Below are 18,617 nucleotides of genomic sequence, written 5' to 3'. Positions count from 1 at the left end.
GAAAATGAAAAATTTACCTTGAATTTAATATGTTCTGTATTTTTTTTCTTATCTTATCATAGATTATATTCTCTGTAACTGAAACAACATCTGTGAGGCCAAGGGGAGCTGCTGCATTTCTACAGTTGGCATTGACGAAGTCTTCTGATTTCCTGTCTTCTCCCACGGGAAACAGAAAAGAGGTGAGAACAGAACTAAAAGTGACAATTGTATTGACATCTTAAAAATGACTTCTGCAGCCTGGAATACTTGTATGAAAAAAAGTCAGGGCAAGGAATAAGGAATGATAGGACAGAGCCAAGAGAACAAAATCCCACTGTATTGCTCCATCACATTTACTTCACAACAAAGAGAAAGGGCAACTTGAATCCACTGTTTCCACCACAGCAGAGTTCACATCTCAGTACCAAAGATTTTGCTGGTGTTCAGTTTAAATTCTCCATTTGTTAGTTCCATAGCATTGTTTCCACTTACAACCTCTTGTACTGCCATGACTACTTCTGTCAATAGTATTCACACTCCTTGAATATTTCATACATCCTATCCAAGCCCTCTCTTAGCCATGCTGTGCATATTTTTTAAAATGCAATATTTTTAATACTTCCTTAGAAGTAAATCTCTTTAGCCCTGTGATCATTTCATTTTTTTCCAGTATATAAAAAATGCTAAGTTTGCTCATAAACTGTAAAAAAGCAGTAATGTGTAAGAGCAGACTTATGAACAGAAATTCCATTATGAAAATGGCACATATTTAAATTTGGCTCATCAGCTATTATTCTCTAAAAGCCTTAGCAGTTAATTCATCTTGATTGCGACAAAGTTTTGCATGATATGCCTGGTGGATATATTAAACAGCTCTGTTTATGTTCGGACTATATTTTTTATGAATATGCAGATATTCCTGCTGATGAATAAGTCTCAAAGAAGTCTAGAGTAACTATTTATGGGAAGATATACAACATATGCAGTGTTAATGCAGATTATCATCATTTCATTTTAGTCTCATTACTGCTTTCAGTTGGAATCAGCCAGTCTTACTGCACTCATGAGAGCTGAGAGACTCTATGCTCCCATACTATTACTATTTCTAGTCATTTCCCATCTTGCCCAAAAATCGATTCTAAATTGAAGAACTGTTGTCAAATATTAGCTAGGTATCACTAGCACATCACAAGAGGAGATGGGTACAAGCACACTTAACACAACCACAAATTATTTCTTTAACATAAATAAGGGTCTCATGGGCCTCTGTCTCTCCTCAAGGGTTTTTTCAACTCTCCTGCAGAAGTAACACGAAAGCATTATGTGACCTGGTGTCTATCTTAATCCTAGTCAAGATGGAAACTCAGCCTACCTGTAAAGTAAGACACAACTTAAGAAAAACTGTAAGCTCAGACTGTCTCTCTCAAGACCTTGTGCTACTTCATTAATAGCACAGCAATTACTTCAGTCCAACTGACACAGCTAATGGAAAACACAACTAAAAGACTCTGTCTTGGGATTAATCCAGCCTTCTTCCCCTATGGCAAAGACATGTAAAGTGAATTAGCGTCTAAATTTACACCTTTTACTCAGTCTTGATATCACCTCTGTACTTAGTAAATGTAGCTTCTGCCTGAATCTACCTTCCCCAGGATATTTCTTGTCTGTTGGAGTTGCAGCATGAGAGGCAATTGGCCAGCTCAGTGCCCCTAAAAGGAGGAGAGCAGCAGTGACTGGTCCTCATTGCTCTGCCTAAGGAGCAAACAAATTGGCAGGGCTGGTTTCACATCCATATTCACTGAACATCTGGCCATCCTCAGCTGCTGGGCACACTGACAGAGGTGCCCTCAGGATGATCAGGGTAAGTAACATGAGTGGGCTGCTCAGGGACTTGGCATGACCTGAAGGGGAAAAAAAAGCCCCAACAAAACTGAAATTCTGCAGGTTTTCCTTTATGCATTTGGAAACCTTGAGCTAACCTTGCAATGGGATCACACCTGCTGACTATAAGAAGAAGAAGATGTCTCTTATTTCTAAGATTCAAAACAGTGAAAGTGAAGGAAATGCTGGGATGCACATGGCTGAGGTGAGAAAAAGAAAAAGGACAAGTCAGAGCATTTTGTTTGTATTTAAATTATACCACTGGTTTTCCACCCAGTCTGCAATTCCCCACTGTACTACACAGACATGTACTACATGTGCTACACTGCTGCTGTATAGGTCGGTCTCACAACAGCAAATCAGCTTGGTTTCTTGGTTTACTTGGATCACCAGGAGGAGGATGTATGGAGTAGAACTAACATGTCTCTATCATCAAAGAAGCTGTTCTTGAGTAGGCATCAATGAGTTGTGCAATTAGCTTCCATTTCTCTACCTCCAGAGTTAAGTGTTTCTGAATTCAATGTAATTCAAGTCCATAAAGAGAAAAGTCAGTGTTGCTCTTCAGAAAGCAGTGTTAAAATGGCTAAAACAGCAAATGAATGATTGGGAATGTAAGCCCACATGTTGCTTCGTTAAACCTACAGCTTCATCTGAGGAGATGACTGCACTGTTAGGGAAAAAAATAACATCACACTTCATGCTCAGAAGGGAAACAAACGTCCAAGCTGTCAAGGAGCATACAGCTCATCTATCTTTTGCTTCTGGAATGGGACAGTCCTGCTGTTTAAGAGATCTTACAGGTGACCCCAGGTCAGTGCAAAATCCCACATAAATCAGCAGAACTCCATTTTATGTCAGACAATTAGTGCACAACTTTGTCTGCCTGAAGATGCAAGCCCTGGTAGAAAATAAGTTAGACAAGCACAATATAGTCTCATGCTCTGCTCTTCCTCTGTGAAGTTTGCTGGGTTACATAATTGTCCTGGCAATCTGATGTGCACTAATGTAGCTGTGGGCTGCCTCAAGTCCCTACAGACAGCAGCAGGACAAAACAAGGCTTGCTGTCAAGGTCCCATACTGAAAAGGCTCTGATCCAGGTTTATTGTCATTAAACTCTACCACATAAGAGATGCTTCAATGCCTGGACTAAAAAGTCAGGCTGAGGGGGCTTTCAAAGTGATGGGGGATCCTGAGCCCACACAGACTGTTCTAAAGGCTAATGTTGTTAATACCACTAGGTCAATTGACCAGGTGCTGGGAACTCTGAAACACTGATAGCCATTTAGACAAACAGCTTGAACCTTCACCTCTTACAAGCCAGCACAGCTCTGTTGACTCCTGCCCATGGCACCATTATGTTGTTTGTCTGCAATAGAGCAGCATCTCATCACCACAGAGGATAACCAAAGGACGTGAAACATACTGCGTGCTAGTGGTACATATCATTCTACATTATACAAGCGTGACCTTATGATGTAAGCTTTTTCTATATATTGAGCCTGGGCTGAAATCTAAAAGAAAAAGGTAAGGATCTTTGTTCTTTCTGTCCAATGTCCCCAGGTATTTTGAATAGCTACTACCTGAAAGGAAGAAAGGAAGAGAAGGAGTCATCCAAACCTAAGTTTCAGTAACAGCCAAGCAGAAGCCATTAAAAACTTATTAAAGAATCATAGAATGGCTTGGGTTGGAAGGGACCTTAATTATTAACTAGTTCCAGCCTGCCTGCTGTGGGCAGGGCTGTCACTCAGTCAATCGGGCTGCCCAGGGCCCTATCCATCATGGCCTTGAACACCTCCAGGAGCAGGTCAGCCACAGATTCTCGGGGCAGTTTGCTCCAGTGCCTCACCAACCTAAATGCTTAATAATAATAAAGGGGAGGCAACCAGACTGTGGAAGTCTAGTTCTCCAATACTTACAGTTTAAAGAGGCGGCAAGAAGCATCTTTACATGCAATGCGGCACTACCAGAGAAGCGTTACACACAACATATAATGCTCTCAGGCGCATAACTGTATGTCCTTCTGCTTTTCTGATCTCTGCTCCATGTGCTGCTGTGTCTGCAGCCACAATTCTCCTGATTTTTTCTACTCAGATTACTAAAATAACACAAGCTGATGCACTAGAGTGAGAATCTACTGTTTGTTCTACAGCATAAAATTACGGAGATGAAGTCATTCATGGACTATTTCTTTCCCATTTAGTTGTTCTGAAATTAATTCCCTAACACCAACAGAGTTTCAGCTGTCAGCTTGCTGATTGGATCCAGTAATACTACTGAAGACAGTAGGGGTTTTAGTTGTTTTTTCTTCCCACTCATTAACTTTTTCCTCATTTTCTTTATTGCTATTTCACTTACAGATGAGCTGGCTGAACTTCAGAAAACTCTCAACAGCACAGTACAAAACATCACGGGCACTCATTTTCCTCTAGGACTATTCCAGAAATAAAAGGCTTTTGATGTCTGGATAGTCATTCAGATATAAACTATCAGCATTTTCCACAGCCAGGCTCACCTAAAACAAAGGTATAATTCTGATCTTATTCACACTAGCAATTGTGATGAACTCCTCACTTACTAACACGAAGCCCTCACTTAAATAGAGCTGAGCATACAGATCTGTCTGTTAATGATTATTTTCTTTCAACTTGCCACTGATCATCCTTTCAGCTTTTCTAGTGGAAAGAACACCCCAAACAAAACAAAAAACAAGCTTAATCAGGAATAAGGGGAATCAGGGCACATCTAAGCCACTTTCTTACTTATCTGATCCTTGATTTGATACATGCCCATTGTTGGCACTGACAAGAATGCTGACTACTCTGGGCCATTGAAGAGCAAGTCAGCATTTTGTCCACTTCAAGTCCCTTCCCCATTCTAATATACTCCTATACTGGGTGGTAAAGGATCACCTACATACACTAAAAGTCTTTTTAGACCTTAATATCTTCACAAGCAGACCCATCCTCTACCTCTTTTGGCGTGCTTGTACATTGGCTACTCTGCTCACGCCAACTGGGAGCAGAACATGTTCCTTGTACCAAATCCTGGGGTGAAAAACAATAAGAAAACAGTAGCACAAAATGACAGGATGAAACTGTGTATGAATAATACCACCTTCCACAACATGGGTTGTTACTTAGAACAAGAATCTTCAAACGTATCTTTACGCATGAGCTGCCCCAACCAAACAGACACAATTTCCTGGCCCAAAAGCAAGTTCCAGTTTTCAAACATTCTGCATTACACAACATTCACCTGCCCTTTCTGGCAGCTTCTCTGAATCTCCTGTTTCCCACTAAACTGAAAATACTGCCGCAATTAGGGTAATTGACTTAGAAACCAGTTAAATGTACCAACTGGGCGCTTCTAGAAGGACAAAAATTGAGAGAGAACTTTGCTTTGGAACATTTACTTATTATTTAGGCATAATTCATTCAAAATGAAGTTGTTATTACTATTATGGAAACATGGATTAAATACTTGTTAAAGGTCATTGTAGAACACAGGACAGCTGGACATGTTCCACTGACATAAGGGAAAGAAGACACAGGCACTGAGTTGTGATTTAGACAATCTGTGTTTGCTTCGTATCTGTACCCCAGTCTCCCATTGCAATCTATGCAAGATGCTCAGTTTCACTATGCTGCAGCTCCCCATCTGTCTAATGAGGGTAATAACACTGTCCATTTGTCTTACCTATTTAGATGGTAAGCTCTACTGGGCATGGACAGCTTGTTACTAGGAGTTTATACAGAATGCACACACAGCTGCCTGATCTCCTGGGCTGCCTGCAGGCAGTACTGTAATACAGATAATGAATAATGTGATCCATCATGATTTAACATCTGGAGTTGGGTATTTTTTTTAACCTGGGCTATGCACAGTGACCTTCCCTGTTTGCCCACTGATGTAGATTCCATATGAAAGAGAGAATGAAACACACATGCAAGACAGAACTTGGGCAATTTAGGTCCTCAAATATAGATCTTAAGCAATTAATCTAACAGACAATCTTTACACAGATACTTAGAGATCAGTGGAGTCAACAAGTGAGCATGAAAGCAAAAACAGTACTTAATCAGGCATGAACTTCTCAAGCATAGAGAAACGGCACAGGCACATATATATACAGTGACTGCCTAAAGGGGATGTCAGTTCTACGATCAAATCTTCATAACCAATTGCGCTAGAGTGGCAGAGTGAGCTGGTGCCCTATCTTCTGCAAGGACTTGACCTCAGCTGAAAAGCATATACATTACAATGACGTTCAAGCACACACAGTGCAAGTTTTTGTCAAAATTCTCAAAGATGAAAGGTAAGGCTAATGGCTCTGACAGATGCTGGAATTGTAAGACGTTTGCAATGGAGGAGGAAATAACAGCAAATTCCCCACTTCTTTTTCAGAATATCCTATAGAGATTTGCAGCACAGCTAGATGTACTGTAGGGAGTGATCAGATACTTCTGAAAAAGATCCAGGAAGTCAATAATCTTTCTTGCTCAATCAGACTCTCAGCTTATTAGCTTCTATTCAGGACAGTGACCCAACCCATCAGAACAAAGTTGCCATTTTCTAATTACAGAAGATTTTTTAGCACAGACACTGCTGTTATATGATATTGAGCAACCAGTATAGCAGAAAAGTCAAAGGAATCGTACTGAAGCAAGAAAGCATTGTTCTGCTTCCCTCACCAACCTGCATCTGCTTTCAGAAGCAAGATTATATATGCCAGGTTGTACACTTATTTCAAGAAGTGCTAGTTGCTCTGATTTCCCCAGGGAAATTTAATGATGGAAAAGTTTATCTTCCTTCACGCTGTAGCTGGAGCAAATAAAATGATTGTAAATACCTATTCTTTGTTTAGTGAGATCTTAGAATGACAGCTGTGCAATTCATCTCATCTGCATATTTTTTTTCAGAATGCGTAGGATGGTTGAGGTTTCCTTCTCATTTTTCTTTTATGCTCCATTTTAGATTTTCCTATTATTCCATTCCTCTGAATGCAGAAAGACAGGAATGGGGCTGTTTCTTAAAAGATTAAGGAGGCGTTGTCCCAGCTATGCAGTGCCACTGAATAAAGATATCTGCCAGCTCTTTAGTTAGTGGACATTAGATTAGTCTTTTCAAGTCAGTAAAACTGTGAAGCTTTAGGTTATCTAAACACTTTTATTCACAGGGTTAATGCACTTCATTCCTGAAGTTCATTACACCCAGCTATGCAAAAATCTCATTTACAAATTAAATTCTACTGTTTCTGACTTCCTTTCTCTGTTTTTCCTCTGCTACTCAAAACACTTTTTTTGTTCTCTTTCCTTTCAAAATCACCAGCAGTTCCAGAGGTACGCAATTATTATCATTTGTACTTAACATCACAGCAGCTTCACACCAAAGGGCTTAAAGGTTTGCACTGACAACCTAACGGGAATGTTAGAGAACACAAAGGTAGAGGATTAGAGCCTCATCTGCTCTGTAACATCCTGCATGAAATACAGACAAATTGAAACATCTCTTTGAAACTGCTCATTTCTTCACCCAAGCAGGCTCCTTAAGTAAATCTAACACGTTATCACATCATCAATCAGCAGTACTGTTCATAAAGCAACATCATACACTCACAAATCCAGTTATATTCAACACTGAAAAAGCTTCTGCTGCTCCAGTGTAGGTGAATTGTTCTGGTAGTTTTCTTCCTCAGTTTCACCCTCTGCCAGTTTTAATACACTCATGTTGCTCCATTCCTCTGGCTATACTTCCACCTACTTCCTCCAAATCACCTATTCCAACACCAGCAGCAACCTGCAAATTCATCTTTCTTCTGCTTTTAAAAAGCTAAACAAGAGATGCTTACATTGAATGGGAGAATTGCCTTTCCAATTCTGTCACTAGGACAGGGTGTGCTACAGAAGACAACAGCAGGTGGAGGTCCAAATTATACTTGGCTAAATCAGGTGTGTCCATATAGTTAATATGCTTGTAATGTCATAAGAGTCTTCAAGATCTCGAGGGCATGATTTCAGAGCAGGAGGTGACAGGCAAAATGGACAGATCATACGGAGGATCAGATGACATTCACATAATCTCTATTTATGTCTACATCCATTGTGAATATCCCTGTCTTTCTCTCACACTCACCAGTAGAGGACAGAGGGAAGGCAGTGAAACCTGCTGCTCCTTCAGAGATGCACAGAAATCTCTGCTCAGTGGAGCAATGTTTTATCTCGCATACATAGGTGATAACAAGAGTAATTGACACTCCAGCATGTCAGCATCCTGGGGAACACCTCCAACATGGATGAACTTCATCATACTATTGCATATAGAGTAATAAAAAGAGACAAGTACAAGTTCCTACCTTTTACTTCTTGCTTGCATATTGATACTTAGTTAAACAGCCTTTTTTGCTATTTATTAGCCCACCATGAACCTGTTTAAACTGCCTGCACACTTTGTATCACTCCTGTCTATTCCACTTCCACAAGTTTGTTTAGCACTTGCCTCTGTTTGGTCTGTTACTGGGGCTAGCCAAATGCTAAGGAGTGGGAGGATATTAAGAGAATCAAATATATTATCTGGTGAGTAACACAACAGAATCTACTACCCATACTGTCAAATAGCTTCCATCAGCCCAACTTAAACATATCTGTGTGGCTGGACTTCAGTTGCTCTATCGAAGTACTATCAAAGCTCCTGTTTACAGACAGAAGTATAACTTTGGAAAAAATAGTTTCTAAGTTAAGAAAAGTTAGCTAAACCAAATAACATGTAAGAAGACATGGCAGAAACATCACGCATAAGCCAGACAGTTCACTCATGAGTTGTTGCCATGCTTAAAAGTGGTAATTTCTGGAGATTTAATTTACAGGAAATTGGTTTAAAAGGCCATCTTAGCTACTAACAGTAGCAAAACTAGATGTAAAGTAGTGGCCTGGGATATACTAAAGGACTTGATCTATGCTGTTAAACCAGAGTCACTACACACGAGGTTGCTGAGGCTTAGTGGCTTTCCCTTTGTAACACAGACAGTAAGGCCTATCATATTCCAACTACAATGAAACTGCCCACTTAAAAAAAATAAATCAGTGGAGGGCCCTCTCAGAGATACTTAACAATAATGAATAGATTTATCATTTTTAACAGATTCTATTCATCTTGGAAGAAAACTGTGTGTAGAATACACAGGAAATTAGGAAAGGATGAGTGGATGTGGCAACCACACAGATACAGAACAGCATTTGTCTGATACTCTGCAAGTTCCTTCATTCAAGCGTTTACATTGTTATCTTCATGAGCTAGAAAATTGAGAACTGCCCAAAACTTTGCACTATTTCAAACAGAAGTCAAATAGAACCAGCGGCTCAAGGGAAGGACAACCTTACATAATAAAGCTTTGCTCCTATAAACTGAAGCTCCCACTACTGTCCATATTCCTGGCAAGCACACTGAAGACAGGCTCAAGAGAGGAACTTTCAAAGTGAAGCAAAGTAAAATAGAGGTCACACTGAATAGCTAGACAGAGAAACAGGGTTAAGTGATGGAACCAAATTAACTCAGGCTTCCCAGCTCTCCCACACAAAGAGTTTCTAAACGAAATTGATTCTATTCTATTATCTAACTTGATCCACCAAGTACAATTAAATACAACTGAGCACTGAAGGACATTATACCCAGAGTATTTTGCTGCATGTGTTAGGAGGAGCAAGATGCCCTAACATCTGCATCTCTCCAAAAGGATGCTAATCTAGTTGACTGAATAGATTCACTCTAGATGCAGCAAGTACAAAGGATCCTGGGAGACTTTGCTTATGCCAAAAAGGTTACAGTGGAATCACCAGCTCAGTTAATGAAACCCCAGCTTTACTTCACTCCAAGATTTGATTGATCTCATTGTGAAATGCAAGACTTGAGCAGCACGGCCATCTCAGTCTTCAATTCAGCAGAACCAAAAATACACACTAACGCCAATTACAACGAGCCCTCACTACTGTAAAGTCAGTCCAGCTTTGAATGGCATCAAATAACATTTGACAAAATGCATTAGCTGAATGGCTTGAGCCTCTGTTAAATTATGGACAGCTGGTACCTTATTAATCTTTGATTTCACAGCAATCTCCTTATGTTGGCACCTTTACTTCCTGACATCTTAATCTTTGGAGAGTTAATGATCAGCAAAATAAACACTGCCAAGTCTAAAGGACTTCATTTCCAATTTAAACCAAAAATCAGCTTTTCTTTTCACAGTGTTCCTTCCTACTATTAAAATTCTGCTCAGGACTTCACATCAGCAGTCCCATTAGAGCAGATGTTAAAAAGATATATCTACCAAAGCTAAGTAAAGAACAATTCAAGGGTGTCTGCAAAGATGTCTTCACAAATCCCTCCCTCCTCTCTGAAGGAGAGTTCTGAGTTCTCTGAAGGAGTTCAAGGAAACTCACATAACCACTAACCTTTCCCTGCTTGCAGGTCTCACCCTCCAAAGATAGGCTAAAAGCACAGTCACAAATGATGTAGCAACTCCCCAGAACTACCAAAGACTGACTCCAACAACATTCACATCTTTTACACATCAAATGGACAACCTCTGTTAAAATACAGGATACCGTAACATGCATCGGAATAGCATCAGCACCTTAAAAGTGCAAGCACTACAACAGCAAAGCAGCTTAATACTTACACTCAGCAGGAGGCACTTGTTTTCTTTGATGGCACCTATGCAGCCCACAAAGCCAATGATCATGACAAAAGTTCCTGTGACAATCAGCAGGTTGGCAGCTGACAGTGATGGGAAAGATGAAGAGAGAGTGGCAAAGTTCCCTTGAGTAACTGCCAACCAGATGCCCACTCCAAGGATTCCACAGCCTCCCAGCTGGAAAAATAAAGAGAAAAAGAAGCTCAGTTATTGTATCAAAGTAACCCCAGATATTAATCCATATCAATACAGCAGCGGATCAATACAGCAGCAGCTCTGCTGGAGTAAACCCAGGAACCATGCCTAAGAATGATCTTTAGTTACAGCACTTTCAGTCCAAAGTAGACAAAGGAGAAAGGAAAACATTTTATAAAGAGGAAACTTATCAGTAAGATAATACACTCAAAAAATGACCCCAATTTCAGATGAGATGAGGACTTCACCAGTTTAAGAAAAATCTTAAAGGGGAGCAGTAGTACAGCCTCTTCTGGCATATGAGCAAGGAGAAGGGAGCACGGCACCAAAGGCAGAGTCACCACCACAAAAACATCAAATTTACAATTATTATATATACAAGGAACTTTTAAAAACAATTATAAGCCTGCTGCATATAATTGAGATAAAGACTGCACAACTGTAACAAACTGAGTAAAGCTGGGCAATTAAATAGAATTAAACCAAAGGGGATTTTGCATTATTATACAGTCACACAGCAGTGCATCACTTACATTTCTTTCTTTCCTACTCTCCCTTTAAAATAACCAATTTTTATTGAGTTTTATAATTGTACTTTATTATCCAAATCAATTAAAGGTTAGGGAAAAAACTGCATTCATAGAGTAGTAAGCCACACATAGGAGCATATCAATTAAATGCCTGCATAAAGTAGATGAACATAAGGCAACTCCTGAACCAGAAGAGGAAAAAGACAGAGTTAATACTGGGTCAGAGCTAAGCCTCGGAAATAAAACAAAGAAGAGAAACCCAAAAGCCAAAGCAATTTCTTAGTGCTAATTGCTAAGTTTGCCTCTGCGTGATCCTGAATTCCCCCTCCAGGGGAGACAAGAATGGTGGCTCATACTCTAGTTGCAAACAAGACTGTTTTTGTTCAGACCTAAGAAGCAAAACTGCCATGTACCTCAGCTGCATCAACCTGCATGTCTCCACTGAGAGAAGGCAGACCAAGACACGTGGACTCACATCATCTCCTTAAGTTGTCTTTTCATAAACATGCATCCCATATGGCCACATTCAAGCTGTTGCAATGTTCCCTCTGTAAGCACCAAGGAGGGACAGTACCTGCAATGACCACATACACTGAAGTATCTTTCCTGCCCACTTATGTATTGTGATATTTACAGTGGTCTAAAATGACTAACCAGGGGATAGGAGTAGGAAAAATACTAAACAAAGATAACCCATAGAAAATTGTTTGGTGTACCTCAGGTCATGTAAACAAAAGTTATCACGCCAAGGAAAGAACAGAAAAAAGAAGGTATAAATGCTCTAAAAAGGGACTAAAGTACTGAAAGACAGTAAAATAATATCTATTAGGCAGAGGCTCTAGGTAAAACCAGAATAATCAGAGCACTGAAATTCACTGTCTAGAATAGTGTCAAACTGGCCAACGAACATGACAGTGACTACACTTCTGCCTCCACCCACCTCTCATTCAAAGTCTTGTCTCAACATCAGCCTCCAAGGCACAGGCACAGTGAGGACACGCAAATGGTCCAATCAGAACTAATGAGTGCAGAAGCCTAGCAGTAGCAATGGCATCTACTTGCACTGCACTTAGCTATTACTGCCAGTTCTTCCTTGGAAAGAAATTCAGTAGCATCAATAAAAGGCAGCTTATTCTATCCCCTTTTCATGTTCTCTGTGTTGCTACACACTTCGAGTAATACAGGTGCCTACAACTCCAGTTTCTGTTTTGGGATATGGGTCAAGACACACTTGCTGTTCCACCACCACCCACTATGTTTCTTATGATACAATACACCACACTGAAGATGACATTTCCCTTAGGACGTCAGATTCCAGCACCATCTCCTTCCACACTCATTCTTGGCTGCAAAACAGAGGAACCACTGGCAGTACAAAACTTCACAGAACCAGATGTTTGATGTAGAACACTGCAGCTGTGGCTGTCCCATTTACATCAGCGCTGAATAACCCGGATCACTCTGTCAGCAGGAGCATCTCACTGTGCTGTCCCTGATTCAGAGGTACTCTAATATATAGCAGGCTATCAGCTCATGATATTTCTATTTTTGAGGAGGGAACCATTACTTTTTCCTTACGTTGATTAACCAAACTCTAACAAGTACAAAGGGATCCTCTGAGCATTAAACCATTCGGCTCTAATAGTTTTCAAAAAGGCGTTCTTAGACAACAGCAACACACACAACTGAAGGTTCCTCACCTTACTCCAGCCCTGTTCCTTCTCCCACACCAGAATGTTTTCTTGTAGTCCTTGAATACAGTCACGGAGCTGCCATAAAACTACCTGGGAAATAGAGGCTGCCTTTGTTGTTGGTTTACACTGCTCTTTCCACCAAGGGCTGAACTGTATCTATAAGTCCATGGCCGAAGAGCACAGTAACAGTCAAGCATCTGGTTAAAGAAACAAATAAGGAAACCCAATATCCACCAAGACATCCACAGGAACCTTTCCAATGAGAGCAGAATATTTCCTGGTTCCAAATGGCTCCCTTCCCCTTCTGCTTTTCCTGTTCTGAACTGAACAGAAGCTTAACTCCCAGTTCCAATTCCAGGGATCAGAGGGATCATGTTTATTTATGCAAGGTATATCAAACAGAAGAGAACTGTCATAATTGATTCTTCGCTGCCTGATTTGTTTTCTTCATCTTTGTCTCTAAGAAACTATTAAGCTACCGATAATTTTGCTTAGTTACTTATGTTCCTTTCCCTCCACTTTTTCTTCCTCTATCTCCCAATCCTTGCTGGTATCAAACAGGCAGAAGAAGAGTGATGAGATGACAAGTCTTGACAGCCTTCAGGGTTTGCTGAGATATAAAGTAAAGCAAAACCAAAACCATTACCAGGGCTACTCCTGAATATCTGGTGTCTTCCTTGCAAATAGCAAAGCTGTCACATTTAGAACAGACACTAAATGTTGAAACAAAAAGATTAGCGATAAGACTACAGCTTGAAGCTGTCAACTGTATACAACTCTGTATTGGCAACACACGGAGACTGCAAGGCTAATTCCAAAAGAATAAAAAAAAAAGAAGAAGAAGAAAAAATCCCCAAATATATCAGGCTACTGACAACATGTTTTAATCCTTTGTGAAATGTTTAACACATTATTTGCCTAATTGTGACATTCTTCTCTTGTGAGCAAGGCAACTCTGAATGAAACAGAACACAGCATCTTTTAACATTTTATTCTAGTAAATGCCACATTTCTTAGTAAAATCTTTTATTTTAGTGCCCAAGCTGGGATAGTTTCATAGCCCTAAGACTTCAGATTGAATTGAGATGTGAATTATGCTTGTGTTCCAGGACAGACTGTGGTGGAAATCTGGAAGAGGCCGTCCTATGTGCCAGTGCCTCAATTCTTAAGTACCAAGTATAGAAACATAACCATTGCGCTCTTAGCAAGCCCTGGACCTTGGAAGGAGTGGTTCATTTTGCTTAAGACAAATTGCTCACAGGCATTTAAATAGCAGAGTCAAGCAGTAAAGCTGGGCTCATTCTAAGAGCAGAGATTTAGTCCATCTCTTTCTCCCTGGGAGACGCAGACATGTGTGAGTTCACTCTCTTGGCAGAAAAGCTGCCTGCAAAATTAGATCCTCCAAATTGTTCTAATGGGCTACAAAATAAATTATTCAGGCTTCAGAGCATACACTTAAAATTGATCTTACACTATTGTAAACAAAGTAATCCCAAACAACCCCAGATATATGCATGCTGTTAGAGAAAATAATTCTGAAGTTACAGCTACACACTTAAAATACAGCAGGAGAAATTGCCTCATTGTTCATGATAATGGTGTTGGTGTCCTTAAGTGTTTTTTATATTGGTTTTGTTTCATAGAAAATGCATCTAATCAAGGCTTCTCATACTGTGACTGATTAGGATCTACCCATCATACTTCCCTTTTAGATATAAACTATTCCTCTTATATTAAAAAATACACTGATAACAGGACTCAAGTGGAGGCACGACTAGTTGTTTTACAGTTATAATAATTCACTTAGAAAGATTTTTCTCTCCCAGACTCCACAAATTTAAACTAAAATGGCTTTCTCAATCCCACTTGCTATGCAGTTATTCTTATGCGAATGTTCTTCCCCCTCCTTTTGCTGTGGAGTAAAAGCTTACAATGAAAAACTCAACATCAAAGTATTAATAGCCGTGATGTGAACATTACCCAGCAAATGCTTTTGTAATGTAAGGCGTACTTAAATAACTGTTTCTTTTAGCTAGATACATATGTCAGGTGGAAATGTAATATGTAAGTGCATTGACAGGATGCAATGAATCCAGGATCCTACGTGCACAAAGCAGAAGCTTATGTGCTACAGCAGGGACTGCAGCTTTCTCTACAAGTGCACAGTCAACTTCTTGCTGTAGCAGCTGCCTGTCATGTTGGAGGATCTGAGAACCAGCCCGCTGGCCACTTCTAGTCAGAGGTCTAAAATTTAACTAATATAAGAGGTAAAGATGTTGTAAGAGTTCATCCCTTTGTGCCTTGGATTTTGAAAAGTTAAGTGGAATACTAAATGAGGAACTGAAGCACTTTCTGCCTTTATTATAATTAGGCTCTTGAGCTCTGAATTGCAGAGCCAGACAGTAAGTGAGAGCCTTATCTAGGATGGCCATGATCTGAACTACTCCATTTTAGCTATGATTTAAAAAAGAATCAGCAAAAAATCATCAGTTAGTGGGGACAACATCTTGGGAGAGAAGAGACTGGAATAGAAGCAATCCCTAAAATCCAGTACCAGATGAGAATGGAAAATAGAGAAAGATTATTTATTTTTCTTGAGATTAAAACAGGTAGACTTCATTTTGTCCATAGGTTCAAAACCAATTAAAGTGCTTTTTAAGAAAACACTGAACTGTATTTTGGAATTTGCTGCCACAGCTTTGAGGATATAAAACTATAAGCAGGTTCAAAAAGAGATTATACAAATCCAAGGAGGGCAAAAGTGCACTGATTTCATTGAAAATGACATCTTGAAGGCAAAACTTGAAGACGAAGAACTTAAAACTGTAAATTGAAGCAGCTGACAAAAGTATCTTTATATTCTCTCTCAGCACCCCCAAATGGCCATGACCCAAAGCTGGGTACTTGGCTAGATGAAAACTGGTCAATATTATGGGCACTTGTAAGTTCTCCTTGCCTTACTCTTTTCCCCCCTCTAGTTTTAGTGCTCACTTAGAATTTAAACTTGAATTTTTTATTTTTTTTGCTTGCCCGGCATCAGCCTATTTTCAGAGAAGAACCAATGAAAGAGTTAATTCCCCTATTTCTCCTTACCCATGTCCCATGTACCCATACTTGCATAGTATTATTTATTTTAAATCAGTAAGAACATAGCTTATTCAAACCAAAAATGAGGAGATCTGACATGCAATTAAATGAGCTACAAGGTCAAAAACCTCTTTCCCTCAGATCCATTGTAGAGGCTGTATTTCTCTTCCAGTGGGCATAGTGATTATAGTCATGGGTCTGAGCTGCAGGATTACCCTATAAGTTCCAGTGTTGGTACAATCAGTAGCCGTACTACAAACAACACAGTACTTACACATTGTAAATTAAAAAGAAAAATAAGAAAAACAGGATCAAGTTCTTTCACTGCATTTTGAACCCGAGTAAAGATACCTCCGCTTTTGCACTTCACACACATGCATTCCCTTCTCCTCTTATCACTGCCTTCTGCTCTTGCATCACAGCCCAGGTTGTCAGTAATGTTTATGGAATTTGGACAGCCACCAGCAAATTCTCAGCTGTCATCACTCCGGAGCACTTCAGATGCCTCATAATTTGAGTCAAACAATCAATGAGAGCTGGGCTTACAGAGCCACTAGATCCCTGTGAGAAGTCTCCCTGATTTCCAGAGATTAAGCAGCCCATTAAAACTTGGGTGAATGCAAACACTTACCTTCCACCTTGGGCACCACACATATGCCTCTGCATCCTGACTATCAGAGTGTCTCCTAAGGAGGTCTTTTCACAGCAGCATAAGGGTAGAAAAGTCACTAGACTATTCAGTCTTAGGATAGACCTAAAAAGTCTACTGAAGCTTGGGATTTCAACAGGAGGCCACGTTGTGAGGTTTGTACAAAAGGAAAAAAAATAACAAAAAACAAAAAACCACACAACAACAAACCTGCAGTCAACAAATCCCTTCTGTAGAGGAGAAGAAATCAGGAAATAATTTCCTTATCTAATTCAGATGGGGTCTCAGCCACACTGCTTCTCAGACAGACACATCTGATCTCAGCTCGGATGAGCGCCAGATCTACCTAACAGACAGACATTATTCCATAGAAGTTACACATCACAAATGGATGCTGTTCTACTCTCAGTCTCAACACTTCCTTGTTAAGAACATCTCCTCAGTGTAGCATATTAACTTCAGCCAAAATTTCATTTTGTTCTGGTGTCATTTTAGCCCACTCTCAAACTCTTCTCTAATATCTCTATGACTTTGAAGATGTTTCAGAAGAGTGCATCTGAGTGAAGCACAAAGTATTTCAAATGTCAGTCTCTTCGTCTTTGCAGATAAGCAGTGCAGAGCAATTAAAAATTAAAAGCTCTATGAAACTAGTTGTTAGCCACTCCATTTCTGCATTTTGCTTAGGAAAGAGATTTTAAGGTTCAAATATAAAAAATGTCATCTTGCAATATAGGTCATTATTTATGAGCCCAGTGGCCAGAATCTTCTAAGAGCTGCATACCTCTCCCTCTTCGCTAGTGCCAGCCAGCATGACAGATCACTCGTTGCCCCAGTCAGCAGCAGCCAAGGGCTCAGCCTCACTGTTGCACAAGGCCTTTTCTTTCAAGCTGATTCTTGTTCTGCCTGCCTCTCCATTACAAGAGGCCGTCTAGTCAGTGGTGCAACACGGTGCATAGAGCTCAGAATGATTTCAAAGCTGATGTTGTGCTTTGTCCTAGGGTACATACTCTCACTGCTCTCTCTCTCGTTATTGTCACAAGTTTGAAGATGCACACTTTAGGAGCTCATGTTATAAATTAGATTTGTTTTAGGATATTCCATCCAGCGTGTGAGCCAGACAAATAGCAAGAGTGCTTTTATCAAGCCTAAAAATGCTACAGACTTTGGAGCTTAGGGGAAAAGAAATATCATAAGAAAGGCACTAGTTTTCATAGTGTCAATAATGAAAACATAAAATGTTGTTTTTTCAGTTATCCTGAAGAGGAAAGAGCATCAAGACCTTAAGCCCTAAGAAATTCATTATCCTTTCCCAGTTGAGTTCCACCACTAAACTGCGGCCCCACACAACTAAAGTAAATTCAGGGCCAACTGAAGATGTCAAAAGACAGAATATCATACAGACATCCTGCTAATGGAAAAGTGAATAAAAAGCCTTTCAGTTAATCCCTGCTATTTTATGAGCTGTATTCTCCTAAGCACTTGCTCCTCTAAATCGTAGTTATCTATCAACTACTGTTACAAAAGACCAGAAGTACAGTTATGAGTTAACACACCCAATATAAAAACTGTATTTTCTTTTAACAGGTTCAAAATTCATTGAAACACTTCAATATGCTCAATGGCATCCTTATCAAGCAAAGCTTTTAAGCACGTGCTTAAATGCCACTGACTTTAATCAGTCAGCGTCTCTTTCCAGGTTTGAGTTTTAACCTCTGAAAAAGTGTTAAAGCTTTTTCATCTGTTCTTCAAACGTCATTTCTAAATTCACCTGGGACAACTGTAATGAAATCGATACAGTCCTAAAGAGGAATATACACATCGAGTCTGCAATCAGAATGAATAAAATGAAGTTTAAGCTTCTAAAAAGAAGCAGAAATGGAAGAAAACTGGATGTGCTCTGCAATCTCAGTTTT

The 18,617-nt window shown here is 39.8% G+C and overlaps 1 protein-coding gene across 11 annotated transcripts in view; it reads right to left on the bottom strand.

The window, feature by feature from the left end:
- Window positions 1-18,617, bottom strand: part of TSPAN4 (tetraspanin 4) — a 379,559-nt gene that overhangs the window by 54,998 nt on the left and 305,944 nt on the right. For all 11 annotated transcript variants that reach the window (XM_015863761.2, XM_015863758.2, XM_015863754.2 and 8 more), the window contains one exon: window positions 10,535-10,726. In XM_015863761.2, coding sequence (XP_015719247.1) covers window positions 10,535-10,726 — 192 coding nt within the window. The remainder of the gene's footprint in view (window positions 1-10,534; window positions 10,727-18,617) is intronic.

Source organism: Coturnix japonica, chromosome 5, assembly GCF_001577835.2.
Source record: "Coturnix japonica isolate 7356 chromosome 5, Coturnix japonica 2.1, whole genome shotgun sequence".
In the NCBI taxonomy this organism is placed as follows: domain Eukaryota; kingdom Metazoa; phylum Chordata; class Aves; order Galliformes; family Phasianidae; genus Coturnix; species Coturnix japonica.
This window is presented reverse-complemented; position numbering and strand designations above follow the sequence as displayed.